The following is a 15,931-nucleotide window of genomic DNA, read 5'->3' as shown; positions in this document are numbered from 1 at the left end:
TTCCGGCTACTAATAGGTGTGTGTGTGTATGTGTGTGTAAGAGTGAGAGAGTGAGAAAAAATGTGTGTATATGTACCTTCATGTGTGTGCGTGTGCGGGCATGTGTGTGTGTGTTAGTGGATGCGTGCACATGTGAATCAAACTACATTTCTAAGCATCAAACAGCAGCACTTAAAAATGTCAACAGCTCACTGCAGGACTGACTCAAAGGCCTCAGACCCATGTCTTAATGTGACCTAGATGCTTCAGGGCGGAAGCCCATGTTTTGACTTGATGTAACAGCCAGCTTCATGATTACTTATGCTACCAGGAGTGGTAATACATTGCTGAACCAGTAATACACTTAGTTACCCTGCCACAACAACTCCAGTGCTAAAGTCCCACAGGCATTGGCACAACATTACCTAGTATGCAAGCAAGCAGTGAGAACTAAGGCTCCATGACAAAATGTTATCAAAAAGGTAAAATGTGCTGAAATATCTGGGCAGAGTGACAGCGTTGAAAGTTTAGTTTTTAATTAATTATTTACACAACCAAATGCCTGGCTCTGCAGTCTCTTTATTATATCTTCTTGTTTTCCACTTGTTCTGCCAAAGCTGAGCCAGCTTATTTAGTCCGTTTTCACTTAAAGCTGATGTCAGCGGGCCACATCTCAAAATCCCTCCCCTCCCTTCCTATACAGCCTAGAACTGGTGGCTGCACTTTGAGTACCAGTGTCCAGCTGCTAATTAGCAGTGGAATTAATATATTAAATATGACAAAAAATGGACCGTGCAGTCTTTGCATTACTTTGCTGGTAGGAAACAGATAGGAGCTCCACCAACTGCAGAGCATGGTAACAACCAATAGAACAACATTGACTGTCAACAGCAGATACTTTCTGGCTATACTTCAGAGATCCCTGGGGGAATTACCAGGAAGTAGTCAAAAACTATCCATCAATCACCATCGGTGTCATTCTATTGGTTGCTACCAGTGTACTCTGTGATTGGTGGAGCTCCTATCTTTTTTCTTTTTCTTTTTTAAGTAAGGTCATATCATACATATCTTATTTCCTATTTTATTATCTCTGTTGGCAGGTTATCCTGGCTTGAATAACGCCAGTCAATCTTTCATTTTTGAATTCCCAATTTTGACTGTCCCGTTTATTTATCCCCTAAATAACCCATGTCATATTTTTAAGGCAGTAATGTCGACAAAACATCAATTGATTAGGCTGAAGACTAGCACACGTATCCCGAAAACAGCCACAGCTTCTTTCCACTCAAGAGTCCGCCGCCTGTGTTGAGCAGTGATTGTCACTGAGGACTACACTGCTTACAGAGCGATGAGGTACCCAGCTGATTGAAACTCTCCCTCCTGTGGCAACACCATTATTCCAATTACACACTGCCTCACACTGCCACCAGCCACAGTAGACACAGGAACATATGGAATTCTCTTCAAAGACATGGGACATGTGGCAGTGCTAGGAATAAGCACTTCAGCTATACACTCCGCCCAGTAGCAATACGATTCTTTCTTTCAGACCCAATCAAATAGGAGCTTAGGTGGGGCAGGCTAATTCGTATCTTTGTCACACTGAACAATAAATGTGCTTGATTTCTGCTGGGAAAGGACTGCGTCACTAGGATACAGTGAGCACATATAGAAGGCAGTGAGCCAGCTAGTTTAAAATTAAATCACATTTGTCAAACGGCACCTATAATATTGAAACATAATCAAACACTAACAAAACAAAGCGGTGCCATCTGAAATGGACGTGATGGAAATGTTAGCAGCAAATGGAATTTGGAGGCAGCTTGCTTTTGGCGCGGTGTGCGTCTGAATTAAAGCTAAGACACAAATCTCTACGAATGCCGTGAGAACATTATTTCTCCTTGGCTACTTCGCGAGGCTAGTCTTGCTTAGATCATTTACCAAGGCCATGTTATATGCACTGCCCAAAAAAAACCCTCTCACCCTGAGAGGGACCCATTTCCTCAGTACCGCAGACCCATCTATCAAACTCGGGTCGGGCCGAGGCCAGAACCTGAGCTTTCGCCTCTCCGAAGACCTGTAAACCCAACGCGCTGACACAATGGCCCTATTCTGCCTGACCAGGACGTGGCCCACCCTTTGTGGTCTCCCTTCAGCTCGCTGCCAAATGCCTCTCATTTTTTATTACTACTGCCATTTTTTTCCTCGGCTTCTGTCGAAAATAAAACAGAGATAAATAATTTAAAAAATGCCAGCAAAAAATAGCCCCTTCAGATAATGGATGAGGGAACTAAGGAGAGCTGAGAGTGATGGAAAAAAAGAAAAGAAAAAAGGAAAAAAATGAAAGGCTGTATGGCGGTATGAGTTCCCCAGTCCTCCGCCAGTGACCCATAAAACAACTCCATGCGCAGAAACTAATAAAGTGATCGCCGAGTGCTTTATTGACGGAGAACAGGATCAAGGCTCATGGGTTAGAGATCTGGAGCCCTAATGGCTGCCTTGGGACAAAAGGGAAGGTGGTTCCCATAAGCTCGACCGTAGAGCCGAGAGCAGCCGCGACACATGAGTGCCCAGCAATTAACAGCGCATGAACAGCCTTTTCCACTGCTCTGTCCACAGCAAGATCCTACCAGGTCAGACACAGACTGGCCTCTACAAGCCTTTTAAAAATGCAGGGAGAGAGGTTCAGTCTGAGACACGCAAAACTCCAATTTCCACCAAACTGCAGCGGCAACAGCAACCCCCACAGTTCATGAACTTTATAAGGGTACCTCGTTCCAGAGAAAACATCACAAACATTTTTATGGAGCAGACAAAATGCTTCTTCTCAGAGGTATCCATTCACAAGGAAAACCACTGAAAGGCTATAATTTGATAGGCTTGTCTCAGTCCTTTAAACATAGTTGCTGCTCGTTAAGTATCATCTCAATGCAATGAACAGGAAAAACATTTACGAATTTCCTAATATTTTGTAGACCGGGAGAGACACAAAGAAATCCACAACCTTGTCATTTTTGTTCCATGTATCAGGATCCTTTGAAAATGTATTTCTGATTATATTTATAAGAATTAAGAAAAACCAAAGATTTATAGTTTTGCTCACATTGTGACACATTTTAATATTGGATGCGAAATGAAGTTTTCCCATCTGTCAATAAAAATTAAATATGATCATTATCATGTTGATACATTTTTGCTGTTCTTACTGCATCTAAACACAACTGCTGAAAAAAGAGTATTAGTGCTAACAGTAAATCTTTAATAAGGACACCTGGCAGTTATAATCATAAGCCACACAATGAAAACAACAGGGCCAATAAAGTGTTATCTACAGAGTGTTGCAATTACAGAGAACAAGAACAGTACACCAATAGAATTAGTAAAGGGCACTCTGGTATGTAAGAGTGTTATTATTAGAAAATTATTCCAAACTTAACAGAACTTATTTTGGTCAGGCCTATTCTGAAAAACTAGCTTTTGTCCTGCTCTATGACTCCTGGGTGAACCAATGCCTTTAAGATTGGCTGCTTGGCTACGGGTCAAGTGACTCTTAATGAAGGACAGATATGCTTATTTTAGATGAGTAACCTGCTCTGGTCAAAGCAGCATCATGCACTATAAGCCTCTTCATTGGAGCAATAGAGTGAAAATGTTCTTTAAAAAGCTCTGGTGGGAATTGTAGAAGGCCCCCGTAGGATAACCCCATGCAGTAACAGGGCATTACAGCATAGGGGGTGAGGTACAGTAAAGAAATTGAAGCACAATGTGGGTGGAGCTATTGCATGTTATCTGCAACTCATTAATTAAAAAGCAATTATAGAATTTTCCGATGGAGAGTAAAGTCTTGATTTTTATGCATAATGTCTGTCAGGGCCTGACAGCTAGTGATAGCTGCACCCGTTATGGGGTTCATGAGGCCTCACCCCCCCCCCCATCCCTATTGAAAATGGCACTGCCAGTCCCGCCGTGATGCCCAGGACCCCAGCACTGGCTCCGGAGGTTCCGACGGGTGCCGCTCGGCTCCGCTGGCTTTTCTGTGACACCGCTTGGTTGCTATGGCACCGCGGTCCTAAACAAAGAGCCAGCGGGTAATTAAGGCAGCATTCCTTCCCCCTAGATAATGGGCCACTAAAAGTTTTAACGGGGGGATAAATCAGCGCGTGGAAATGGCGAGGAGACTGGGCCAGGCGGTGGGCGGGGCTCTGTTGTGACGGGCGGGCCAGACGACCCGGGCCGGCTGCAGCCACATCCCCTTGGCTGGTCCCGGAGACAGCCTGCGCTACCGCTTGGTCAGTTTCCACCGCGTCTGTGCCAAACTTCTCCCATGAGGCCAGTTGGCATTGTTTTTTTTCTCCTTTGAAGTTTATAAAAAGGAATGAAATGCACTTATATGATTTGGAAACTGCGGCTGAACTTTTATGCATATTGCAGCAGGCAGGCATGCAGACATGCGAGGAATGGTGTTGAGTGTTCCCATAGGATATTTCGAGATGTCCGTGATTAAAATGAGCAGCACCTCAGATGCCAGAAACCGCATTATACATGTTTATATACAGGCTGTGATCCAAGACAATCCTAGCATAGCTTCCAAACGACCCTGACCATAAAGTGGGAGGAATACTTTGGTGTTACAAACTAGATCAGACATGCTTTTTCAAATGTTTTGGGTTCCTTGCTGTGCGAGGCCGTGTTTGTGTCTGGCCGCCAGTGGGAAATTAAGCGTGTGTGTGTGTGTGTGCGTGCACGCATGTGTGTGTGTGTGTGTATGCGTGTGTATATGTGAGTGTGTGTGTGTGTGTGTGTGAGAGTGTGTGTGCAATGATATGACTGATTAGTAAAATCAAAGATTGTTTTGTTTTGATGCAGATTCAGGTGCATGTGTTTATTTTATTTATATAATATCTGTCATATTGTCAGTTTTAGTGCTTCAGGTTTTGCATGTGCTTGTGTGTCTGGCTATGTGTCAGTACGTGTGTGCGGGCATGTGTGTTTGCGAGTGGCTCTCCAGGAAAAATACATTAAGGGGCAAATTGTCAGTAACTCGGCGCGTGTCTGCAGCACCTGCTGTGGACGTGCCGCAGTCCCCCTCACGCCTCTACACACTGCTCAAGGTCACCTCCCCTCATCTCCCAGCAGGCAGAGCGGGCCGCTCTCCCCGCGGCGGCGCGGGCTAACGGCAGCCCCGCTGCGGTCCCTCACGTGTCCCCGGTCTTCGCCGACCAGAAAGCATTATTGCATTATAGTCACAGTGCTTTTTTAAAAACTGCTTCCATAAATCAATCCGCAAACGAACACACAGACACCGGTCTCTGAGCCCTCTGGGCGAGGCAATGGCAGCGGGGTGTTTAGTGGAAAAAGCCCAACGGACTTGGAGGCGGATCAAACAGCGGCGCGCTGGCTGGGCCCGCTCATCGACGGCCTTGGGTGAAAAGCCGCACGGCGGAATGAGGGACTCCTGCCGCTGGAGGAGTATGGAGGATTCAGCAGCGGGGCGGCCAGAGGCTGGCGGGGTCCAAGCCGCTGATGTGTATATTTGTTCAGGAGAGGGGGAACGCAGAGCCTGTGAAAGGCCAGTCTAGACAAAGAGGCAGAGGAACTGGGAGTAATTTAGAGGGGCTGGGAGAGAGAGCGTCCCGCAGGCCTCGTAGAGAGAGAGAGGCCTTTGATGCCTGACTGATGGCTGGACTTAATAGGTAGCCAAGGGAGCACAGGGACGTTCCACACCCCCCTCCTCACTGCCTCTGCCCCCTGCCCTCCCCATCCCCAGTCAAGCTGCCCAGCTTCCCACAAAATAGGGAAAGAGTATAGTTAGAAGGATGGGCTGCAGATCAATGTAGCAGACCACAATACTTTTAAATACAACTTGTGGCCAGAGAGTAGCCAAACGGGTAAGCAGGCACTCTGGGGCTGTGTTACAGAAGAGTGCAGTAGGAGGTGCAGTGTGCTCCAGTCTGCAGAGAGAAGGAGAGAGAGAGAGCACCCTAGACATTTTCAGGGCGACATTTGCAATTTGCTAATTTGAGAGCTGAAAGAGAATGATCGAGAGCTAAAACGATTGATAGCTAAGATTGAAAGCTGTAGGTTCAGTGCAGTCAAAGTCTGTGTCAACAACCAATTTGCCAAGACTACTTATGCAAATCAGGAAATCAGGAGAAATAGGAAATCAATCAAGTTGAGAGAGCTACAGAGGGGAGTGACATCCCTTCAAATTGTGAAACACAATGGATGTGTTCATATTTTGTCGACATAAGCCATAGGGACGATAAGTACATGGATAAAACCTTAACTCAAACCTAAGTCAACCTAAAACTTAAGTTAACACTAGGAAATTTAAAAAATAACACTTTGCAAAAGTGTTCTTCTGGATGAACACTATGCAAATGCCATTATGCAAAAATTCAAAAACAGAAAAGTATGATCACAGCAATAATTACATTCTTTTCTGAATTGCTCTCTTCCAACAGTTCATGTTTTTGCCACGTATATTACAAGTTAAATAAAGAGAACATAAAAAATCTCTTTAAAAGGGGAAAAGTGGTTGTTCATAACAGAATATCAATTGAATAAAGGATGCAGGGTGGCAGGTGAACAAATTGTCATAAATTATCAAAGGAGGTCATCCGACAGGGAACCAATCAGGAAGTAAAAAGTTACTACTTTATAAATAGTTTTATACAGTTTATTAAGAAACTCATCTGATGTCAACATATAACATCACTGATGACACACTGGGAGAGGCCAGAGTTCACTTAAGCCAGTGACTATGATATAAACTCATATTGTTGTGCTTGTTATGTATTGAATTTATACATATAATTATGCCTGCATGTACATTGTCAATACACATGTAAGAGTATTCGAGTCTCCTGTGATCACATGATAGGGTGAGAGTAACTCTGATGTTCTCCACCACCGCTCGTCGCTCGGCATGAGAGATAAGTGATTGTAATCTATATAACGGTGTAATGGTGAGATAACGCAACAGAGCGTAAAGTGCCCTGGGAACGTTCAGAATCTGACAGGATCACATCGATAAATCTTTCTAACGCACACTGTTTTGAATATGGTTGAGAACAATTTGAAAGGATTTACAGCCTATAAATAGCAATTGAAAAACAATTTAAACAACAACAACAACAACAACAAAACGCAGCAATCAGAGATTATGGAAAAAAATTACTCCTGAGCTTTCTCCGCGGGGGTAGGATTATATATTTCCATTTATATTGCATTTCCATTTTTAAAACAGCTCGATCATAACAATTGCAAGATAGGAATTCAACTGAATACTAAGTATTAGTAAAAATACTTAGTATTCAGTTGAAGTAAAAATCCACTTTTAATTTTACCATCTTCATCCACCGTCTTTCTATCAAGAGCTCCCCCTTTGCATCAAGAGCAGGAGTGCATGGCGACATATTCCATAAAAACATATTACTGCAAATTTGCTCCAGTAAGCCTGGCCTGTAAATACACATACAATTTATTTTGCCCTTTGCACCACATCTTCCATCGCGATACGCAGCACATCCCATTAGAAACAATCTGTCTGGTTCAGTATCAGTGTATCCTATTGCACATGAGTCAGACAGGCTCTTGCGCTCTTGTTACGGATGAACAAACCAGCAAACAACAAAACGTTCTTACAGCATTCTTACAACATTCTCTAAACGTTACTGGGCTGCCGAAACAGAGCTGCCTTCACATTACAGCTGATAAAATGCAGCTGTTCACAAGCAGCTTGGCAAAATACTCTGCAACGTCTTGATTGCGTCCTTTATTTTGATATTTAGCTCTGTATTTTACATTTCAGCGCTGCTAGGCAAATGTGCTACAAAGAAAATTAATAAACATACTTGGTCTCCTTTCTCCCCTTTTGTCAACATCAAAATTTAATAATGCTCTTCATGTGGAGTGAAACAAACTCCAGATAGCAGTAGCTAATTTTCTGCCAATCCCCTCACAAACCCACCCCAGGAGACAGATGCAGAGGTGCAGAAGCTGAACGTATTCAGCCAATTATGTGTGAGCCTGTGTGTAACTAACATAATTATCGCTCAGACATATCTATTTTCCACTCCATTCCATTGACAGTTGAAGTTAAGGCTTGCACATGAGTTGAAAAAGAGGCCATGTCTCTGAAGACCATGTGTCTAAGTGCACAGTGTATGCTCTGTCTGTACACTCAATAAAAAAAAGAAAATTCTGGTCTGCTTTAGACGGCTTTCAACAAGTAGTAGAAACGACCGTAATTTAAGAAAGTATCTTTAAATTACATATCATTATGAAAAACTGTCTGCAGTGCATGCGTGTGTGTGAGAGAGACAAATAGAGAGAGAGAGGAGAAGAGAGAGAGGAATAGAAGGGCCATCTTATGCCAGGGGTTATAACTTTCTGTTGTTACCCACAGTCCCCTAAATCCACCAAATGTACAGGAGGAGAGTGTCTAGAATGGTCACAAGAGGCAGGTCAATGTGTGTTGAAAACAGGCATGTAGGTGACCTTGTAGCAGTGAAACCTGTGCATTTACACTCCATCTATTCTCAAATGATAGTTTTTCTCCCGCTGACCTGCCACAGAACTTCACCAACAGCTGCAAAATAAGCTACAGCCGAGAACAAACGCCCTCAGACTCATATTATTATAGTGACAACACTTTATGAAAGGTTCTAAAAAGATGACTGAAAGACAAAGGCAGCTGTGAGCTTATGGATCCGAGGAAAAGGGATGTCAGTTTAATGAGACTGACAACATATTGGTTTGCTAAACCTCAGGAATATGGTGCTGACTTAACTTAGCCTTGCATTGACCACCTTCAGCAATACAACAGGTGGGGTACTTTTAAGGTACAGTGGTAATACTGCAAGTCTAAAAAGATCACTACCTCTATTAAGATATCACAGCCCACGGTTGCAAATGTCGCTAAATATAACCCAACCCACAGGCTATGGGACACTGAAAGCTAATTAATGTGGCAAATATTTTGTAGCACACTTGGTTTGCCATGCCACTTTCAGTTTTAAAAACCCAACTAATTGCAATGAAGTCTTTAATGAATAAAGGTTTTACTTACTGACTTTCTTATTGCTACTGCTTACTGCCCAGCGATACGGTTTTCATGTTTTCTCCTTGCGTTCTCTTCCAGCATTAAAAAGCTGATTAAAAAGACAGCATGGCAGGCTGCTTGGTGACTCATCCAGTTAATGCACTACGCTGTGCTGCATGGATGAGCCCCATGGTCTAGGATTGAATTGTGCACCGGTAGGGTGATTGTGTTGCCAAGGCTACAGGATGTTTCAGGTGGTTAGGGGGGCCATATTTCATCACTCTCTAGCGACCCCTGCTGGTTGATCAGGTTCCCCGTGGACTGCATGCGACAGGTCTTCCTCTGACTCCACTCAATGTGAGCTTGGGTGTCGGCCGCGGCGTGAAAAGAAGCAGGCTAGCGAAACCGCGTGCTTTGCTTGAGAGCCGTGGCTGTCTACACTCTCCCAAATTGGCAGTGGATCGCACATGAACCCGTCTGGGGCTGCAAATAGCAAATTGAACATTCCAAATTAGGGTGGGAACTGGACATGTTCAGCCCCAAGTTGAGTGCCAGTACATAACAAAACAGCATAGCACCACCATGAATCAGAATCTCTGAATCTGAAGGACTGTTCAAAGAACCTTTTGAAGACTGAAGGGAGGAAAAAAATGGTTTTCTATGCCTGTTTCTACATATTCCAGAAATGACGTCTACTCCTATGAAATGTCATAATTATTGTGTGAATTTATGTAATGTTTAACAGAAACAAAAAATTCAGACAGGGACACTAAGACAAGCATAATCTAACGTCTAACATTATTCCAGTCACACATACTTAACTATTTGAAGGGACACACTGATCATTAGACTACTAGGTAGCTACATTATCAACTCTAATTTAACACTAATTTAAAAAGCCTAATAGAAACTGCGTAGCAATCATCATTGATTCTTATTCAGGGTAATGTCCCGGAATATTTGATGTTTCACTTCTGGAGTAATGCTAGCATTAAAACCATTCTATCACCTGCTTTTTATTTCAGAATTTGTTAGCCCAACAGGTTGCCTCACTGAAACAAAATACAGGGAGCTAATATAACACCCCATCACTGTGTATGATACATATTTCCAAATGCAGTACTTTTGTGTCACACGCATAGGTGGGTAACAGGTTTCTGCCCCTTATCCGTCAGTAAAAACATGAACAGGCTCAAATATAAAGAAGAGGGAAATCTTTAACCCCCAAACGACATACCTCACAACCACTAAGCACTTTGGCTGGCCTTTCAAAAGCCTTTATTTCTTAACAGTGGGGGGAGAGAAATGTTAGCAGTAAATAAATGAACTGTTACATTCTGCCCAGCGAAGATGGAAGCCTTCATTTTGGGGTAGAGGCATTCCCTTGGACCCCGGCTGGGGCCTAATAAAAGCCAGATGAATGGTGACCCTGTCATTAGCCACGGAAGCTGGCAGCCTCCGGCTACCTAATTGGCTGGACCTCTCCACTAACAAGGGCTTCCAGCGAGTCAGCGACCAGGAGAAGCTCCCCACCCCTGCTGGGTACCTCGCCCAGCTGACAAAAGATGGAGAGGAGAGCTAATGTTAGTCATAAAACCCAAACGATGTAGTATTTGGATCACTGGCTGTGCAATCTTCATTGGTGGGAGGAGGGCAGTCTGTCGTGGAGAAACTGGCGTAAAAGCGTGACACACTACTGCTGCTGCTCATTGCTTTCGTGATGAACGCACCTGGTGCGATCCCGGCGGTGTGCGTGCATGTAATCTTTCGTTCAACCAGAAGGCAAAGCCAGAAATAAGTCTGTTTGGTGGAATTCAGTCTATTAATTCGCTAAGCTAATTAATTCGCTAGATCTCTACACTTCTTTTTCCTCTGACAGAGGGATTTCTTTTTGAAAATGCTCACTGTAATAATAGGCACGTGGCTGTTGTTGCCATCTTTTTGTTTTATAAAAGAAAAATGACAGGGCAGCAATCTTTTGAATATGGACAGCCTGGATTTATAGACTTTGTAATTTCTCCTTCCAAATGGATTTCGTCTGGGAGCTATGAAGCCAACATTAATAAGAACAATTGGAGATTAACAGGGGGGCATTAATCAAAAAATATTCTGCTTGGCTGGCTCAGTTCGCTCCTTAGGACATGCCTCCGGCAAGACCGGGGAGCAGCCTCTTTGAAATACATGATACAGCTATTTGCCAGACTCAAATAACACAGTGCTTATGAAACGCAAACATTGACAATAAAGTAGGCCACATTTATCTTATAAAGCAGGCTTCAGAGGCCCAGGGACTTCCACTGGGTCCGTATTACCGCCAAAATGAATAAAGTAGATCTTACTTTCAGGGCCCATACCCAGGGCCTGTACCTAAATTATTCTTGATTATAATTAATCCAGCACAATTCCAAATAGCCACGATTGTATAAACTTGCATGAGAGGAAAAGCCGCTAGATGAGTACTCTTTGAGCAAAATAATTAAACCGGAGCGCTCTGCTTTCACACAACAGCTTCACGCGGACTGCTGGTGACTGAAGCAAACGGCCTTGAACAGCGGTCGAAAATGACAGTGGCTCCTACTCACCCCGAGGACTAGGACAGAATATATTACCGCTGCGATCTCATTGTCAGGTACTAATTCTTAGAGGAAGCCTTGAATCGCCTTGCAACATAACTGGCTGCGTCCGGCTGCGTCCGGCTGCGTCCGGCTGCGTCCGGCTGAGTCCGGCTGCGTCCGGCTGAGTCCGGCTGCGTCCGGCTGCGTCCGGCCGCTAGTTCATTTCTCCCTTTGGTTCGGCGGAGTGTCTGCCACGCAGAGCCCAATAATACAGCTGTCAGAGAGATATTTACCCCCCGCCGCTCCTCCATCTCTCTGTGCGTGTAGTGTGGTTCCTCTGCAGCTCAACAAACCCTTCCCGAACACAAAGGTGTGGGGAATGGTCCATAAGGACATGCACGTTCTCCCATATGGTATACAGCCCTCTTTTGTGATCAGTCCCACTGCAGAGCTTATGGTGCTGATGCCTTTGAACACCATTCTATCCAGCAATAAAAGGAGGAGGACGAGGTCCCGGTACAGCTCAGCATAGCATCGTGTGAAGGCTACATCAAGAATTTCAAAACTGCTGATTCTGTTAAACTTTTTTAAAAATTAAATGACAATTAATAAAGTAATTATTTCCTGAGTATAACACCTTGAAGACACAAAAGGAAAAAAAAGCCTGGGATTTATGTAACCTAATGATACACTAAGCTGGCTCAGTGTTGTAATTAAAATGATTATGGTTTTATTAAATCATCCAAGAAAAAGAACCTCATCCAGACCAAATTAGAAATATAATGCAGCAATGTGACAGTAAATGGGTGTTTCACAAAAGCTAATGGTACACTGAATCACTATGAGGCTGGCATGTTTTAAGTGGTCTTGTTATTCCACAGTGTGATGCAGTGTTGCCAGTGGCAACGGGTACCGACCTTTTGGCCTCTGGATGCAGGTGTGCTGGTTGTCACTCAGGAAGAAGCCCTCTCGGCAACGGCACTCGTAGCTGCCCATCATGTTGACGCATATCTGTTGACATCCGCCGTTCCCCTCCGAACACTCGTCCACGTCTGTCACGACACACACACACACACACACGCGCACACACGCACACACACACACACACGAACACAGATGCACACACAGACACGATTTCAGTTAGTCAATATAAAAGAAACTTTCATCCAGTGACTTTCAGTAGCTGCTTTCAACTAAAGCGGGTGCTGTCAGCATGTCATAATGATTGAGAGTAGAACTATTGCATCATTGCATTTTAAAAATAGATGCTAGCAGCAATCATAATTCACTAGGATTCAGAAATGCAGCATTATTGAACAGAGACACGCAGATACATGAAGAACCAAGTTATGGTACAGTGGGGGAAATAGCCTCTAGATCAGGGGTGAAAAACTTCAGGAGGGCTGCAGTGTCTGCAGGTATTTGTGCTTTGCTTTCAATCGGCAGCCAATTAAGGCCTTGAGAACAAGGTGTGTGGACTCTTCAGCCAATCAATGACTTAAATGAATCACTGGTGCTGAAACACACTTAAAAACAGCAGACACTGCATCCTTCCAGGACAAGATTCTGGCACCAGTGCTCTATACCCTGGGGTTTCAACAGGGGGTCCTTGAATATACCGTAGGGGATCCCGGGCCAGACCTGATGTGCAGTGACAATAGATTTAGAAAAACATTTTGACATATAAAACTTTTTAACAAATATAACCCTTTTCAACTTATGATGGATGTTCCCCTGGAAGCCTTTGAGCCTGGGTATACTTCCTGGGATCAGATGAGGTTAAAAACCTCTGCTCTACGTGATCCCACCTTTTCCTTGAACCATGAACCCTTTATTTTGAATGCCCTTACTAATGTCATATTCTACTAATACAGATGTTATTAACATCGCAAAAAGTGTACTGCCACCATCAACACTGTTAATGAGTTTGGTAATAAGGGAGGTATGGTAACAAATGGTTATCTCTGTGCCTGGGGGAGAGGAAAGAATTGTTTATGCATGGAAAATGAGTGGAAGAAAGGGGATATATGGTAGAAGTACACAGTATCTCACTTGATCCCATAATGCAGCAGTTCCTAAGCTATGGATCAAGACCCACTACTGGTGGATCTTGAGAGGGGCTGACGTGAATTTCAAGAAATATTCAGAAAGCACAAAAGGAAACGTTGGACTGCATCGGTTAGTGTATAGAGAGTTGTTCCGACATATGTTAAGAACCTTTTTGTTCTGTATTTGAATACATAATATTCAACAGTTTAATTCAGGGTGGATAACAAGAAATGTCCTGGGGAACCCCTGCCTAAAACACTCCAGTTTCTCACACTTGCCTAAAGTAAGACAAAGTGTTCTGAACAGAGGAATCTGACAACGCCGCAAGAGAATGAAATGACATGTAATTCCGGGAGAGAATTCCCAGAATGCACGTTGAAAACAGCGGGCGCGCCGAACCGCGGCGAGCAGGAGCGGAGGGAAGGTTGCGCGGTAACCTTGGCGGAGGGGAGCGACGTGTGGCCACGGCTCGTTTGATGCTGTGGCAGACCCTCCCGCTAAAAGAAGCCTTCAATCAGGAGGACCCCGGCTGGGGGAGAAAGCGCTTGTCTAGCGAAATTCCTGGGACGCCTTTGCAACCCGAAACACCTGGGGGACGGAGCGAGCGAATCCAGGAGCGAGGCGTTGACGGGCGGCTGTCGGCTCCCGGATTAAAGGCGTGGGAGCCCCGTCGGGGCGGCGCGTGAAGCGGACCGCCGCCCGTAGCAGAACGCACTTCGCAGAGACCTTCCGCTAGGGGCTACGCTTAGCCTAGCCACAGCTGGAAATGCACAGATGCACTGATAACTCAAGCGCTGGCATTGAGTGGGATCTGCCAGAGAACCCACAGGGACTAACACCTTTGACTAGCACACTCTATTCTTGTAGCCCTGCAGGCCCTCCCCCGCAGGGAGCTATCACAGCGAGGGAGCGATGCGGTCATTCCTGGAATGACCTCATCGAGTTTGCCTTTCCAATCCCGTCGCCCACCTGAAATCAATGCAATTATGATAGTGGCATTTTACACTGCCGTCCCGTGACACCTTCCCGATCGGGGGAATGCTGACGGAAGGAGCTCAAACGCGCTCCAGCCCGCCTTCCCGAGCTCATTAGGAACCGCTGAGGATAATTAGGCCAAAGGATGCCCGAGTGCTGCATTCTGCCATCGTACCTGTTACCTGCAGACTCGCTCCCAATTACCGAGGCCTTTCCGAGATATTCCGCCACCCACCTCTGCCCTCGTGCACAAATCTCCCTCAGACACGGATACCCTTTCTGCTCGCGCGCGACGTGCCGGAGGAGACAGCAGACCGGGGGAGATGATCTGAGCCGCATCCTTATTTCTTTTGTCGTGTCTAGACAGATCGCTGCCGCGGGTTTGCGCGGCTGCTTCCGGGGCCTTCCGCTCCCCTTTCCTGCCCGCTAAATGAAATCCAGGCCCGGCGCACGCAAGGTCTGTTAAGTCAGAGCGTTCTGCCCCGTGGATATTAGAATGGGATTTCCTTTGATGCTACATTGAACAGGGCTTTAAGCCTCCAAACCATGGGCGATTAGCCTGGAATAATGGTGAAACAAGCTGGACCCGGGGCTGCGCAGTGAAAAGGAAGCGGTGGCTCGACATCAAGCGTTTCCGAGGAGAGCGCACGCTCGCCTCCGTGTTCCCGAATCGACGGTGGAGGTATCGGCAACGAGCACAGCTGGTGAACACCGCTGGCCGTTACAAATTGGAAAAAGGGGGAAAGACTTAGCCGGTTAATGCGAGGCTGTCTCATAGTCTCCACTGCGCTCGCAGCGACTGCGCTGGCCTGCGAGCTCGCGGAACATCGCGAGAACGTTTGCGCAACGTTGCGAGAACGTTCGCGAGCAAGCCGTGCGTGACCGCGCCTTTGCTCCAGAGGTGACTTTTCGGGCCTCTGCTCCCCAGGAGACCCCCCGCACCTCTTCCCTTACAGAGGAGCGGGCTGGAACCCTATCCATCTCCTGGGCTCTGTGCATCAATAAGCAGCTGTATACTCTGTGCTTTTTTTTAATAAGCCATCATCCGAAACTAATTTTCTGTCTATTTGTCCAGTCCGGGAAGGCCGGGGGATTAAATTTCTTACTGGGGGATTCTCAACCCCAGCAGAATTAAAAATTAAAACTCATCCCAGACACAAAGATCCACACACACAACACATGCGCGCCCGCACACACACACACACACACACACACACACACACACAGACACACAAACGACTCGGCCCCAGAGAGAGCTGGCAAAGACAAAGTGAGAGCTGACTGAAGGTCACTGTCTACGTCTAGGCATCATGAGTCAATGAGAAGT

The 15,931-nt window shown here is 45.4% G+C and overlaps 1 protein-coding gene across 3 annotated transcripts in view; it reads right to left on the bottom strand.

The window, feature by feature from the left end:
* The window catches only part of scube3 (signal peptide, CUB domain, EGF-like 3), a 127,352-nt gene that overhangs the window by 72,896 nt on the left and 38,525 nt on the right, over nt 1-15,931 (bottom strand). For all 3 annotated transcript variants that reach the window (XM_035382260.1, XM_035382258.1, XM_035382259.1), the window contains exon 4: nt 12,498-12,632. In XM_035382260.1, coding sequence (XP_035238151.1) covers nt 12,498-12,632 — 135 coding nt within the window. The remainder of the gene's footprint in view (nt 1-12,497; nt 12,633-15,931) is intronic.

Source organism: Anguilla anguilla, chromosome 11 (genome assembly GCF_013347855.1).
Source record: "Anguilla anguilla isolate fAngAng1 chromosome 11, fAngAng1.pri, whole genome shotgun sequence".
NCBI classification, from domain to species: domain Eukaryota; kingdom Metazoa; phylum Chordata; class Actinopteri; order Anguilliformes; family Anguillidae; genus Anguilla; species Anguilla anguilla.
This window is presented reverse-complemented; position numbering and strand designations above follow the sequence as displayed.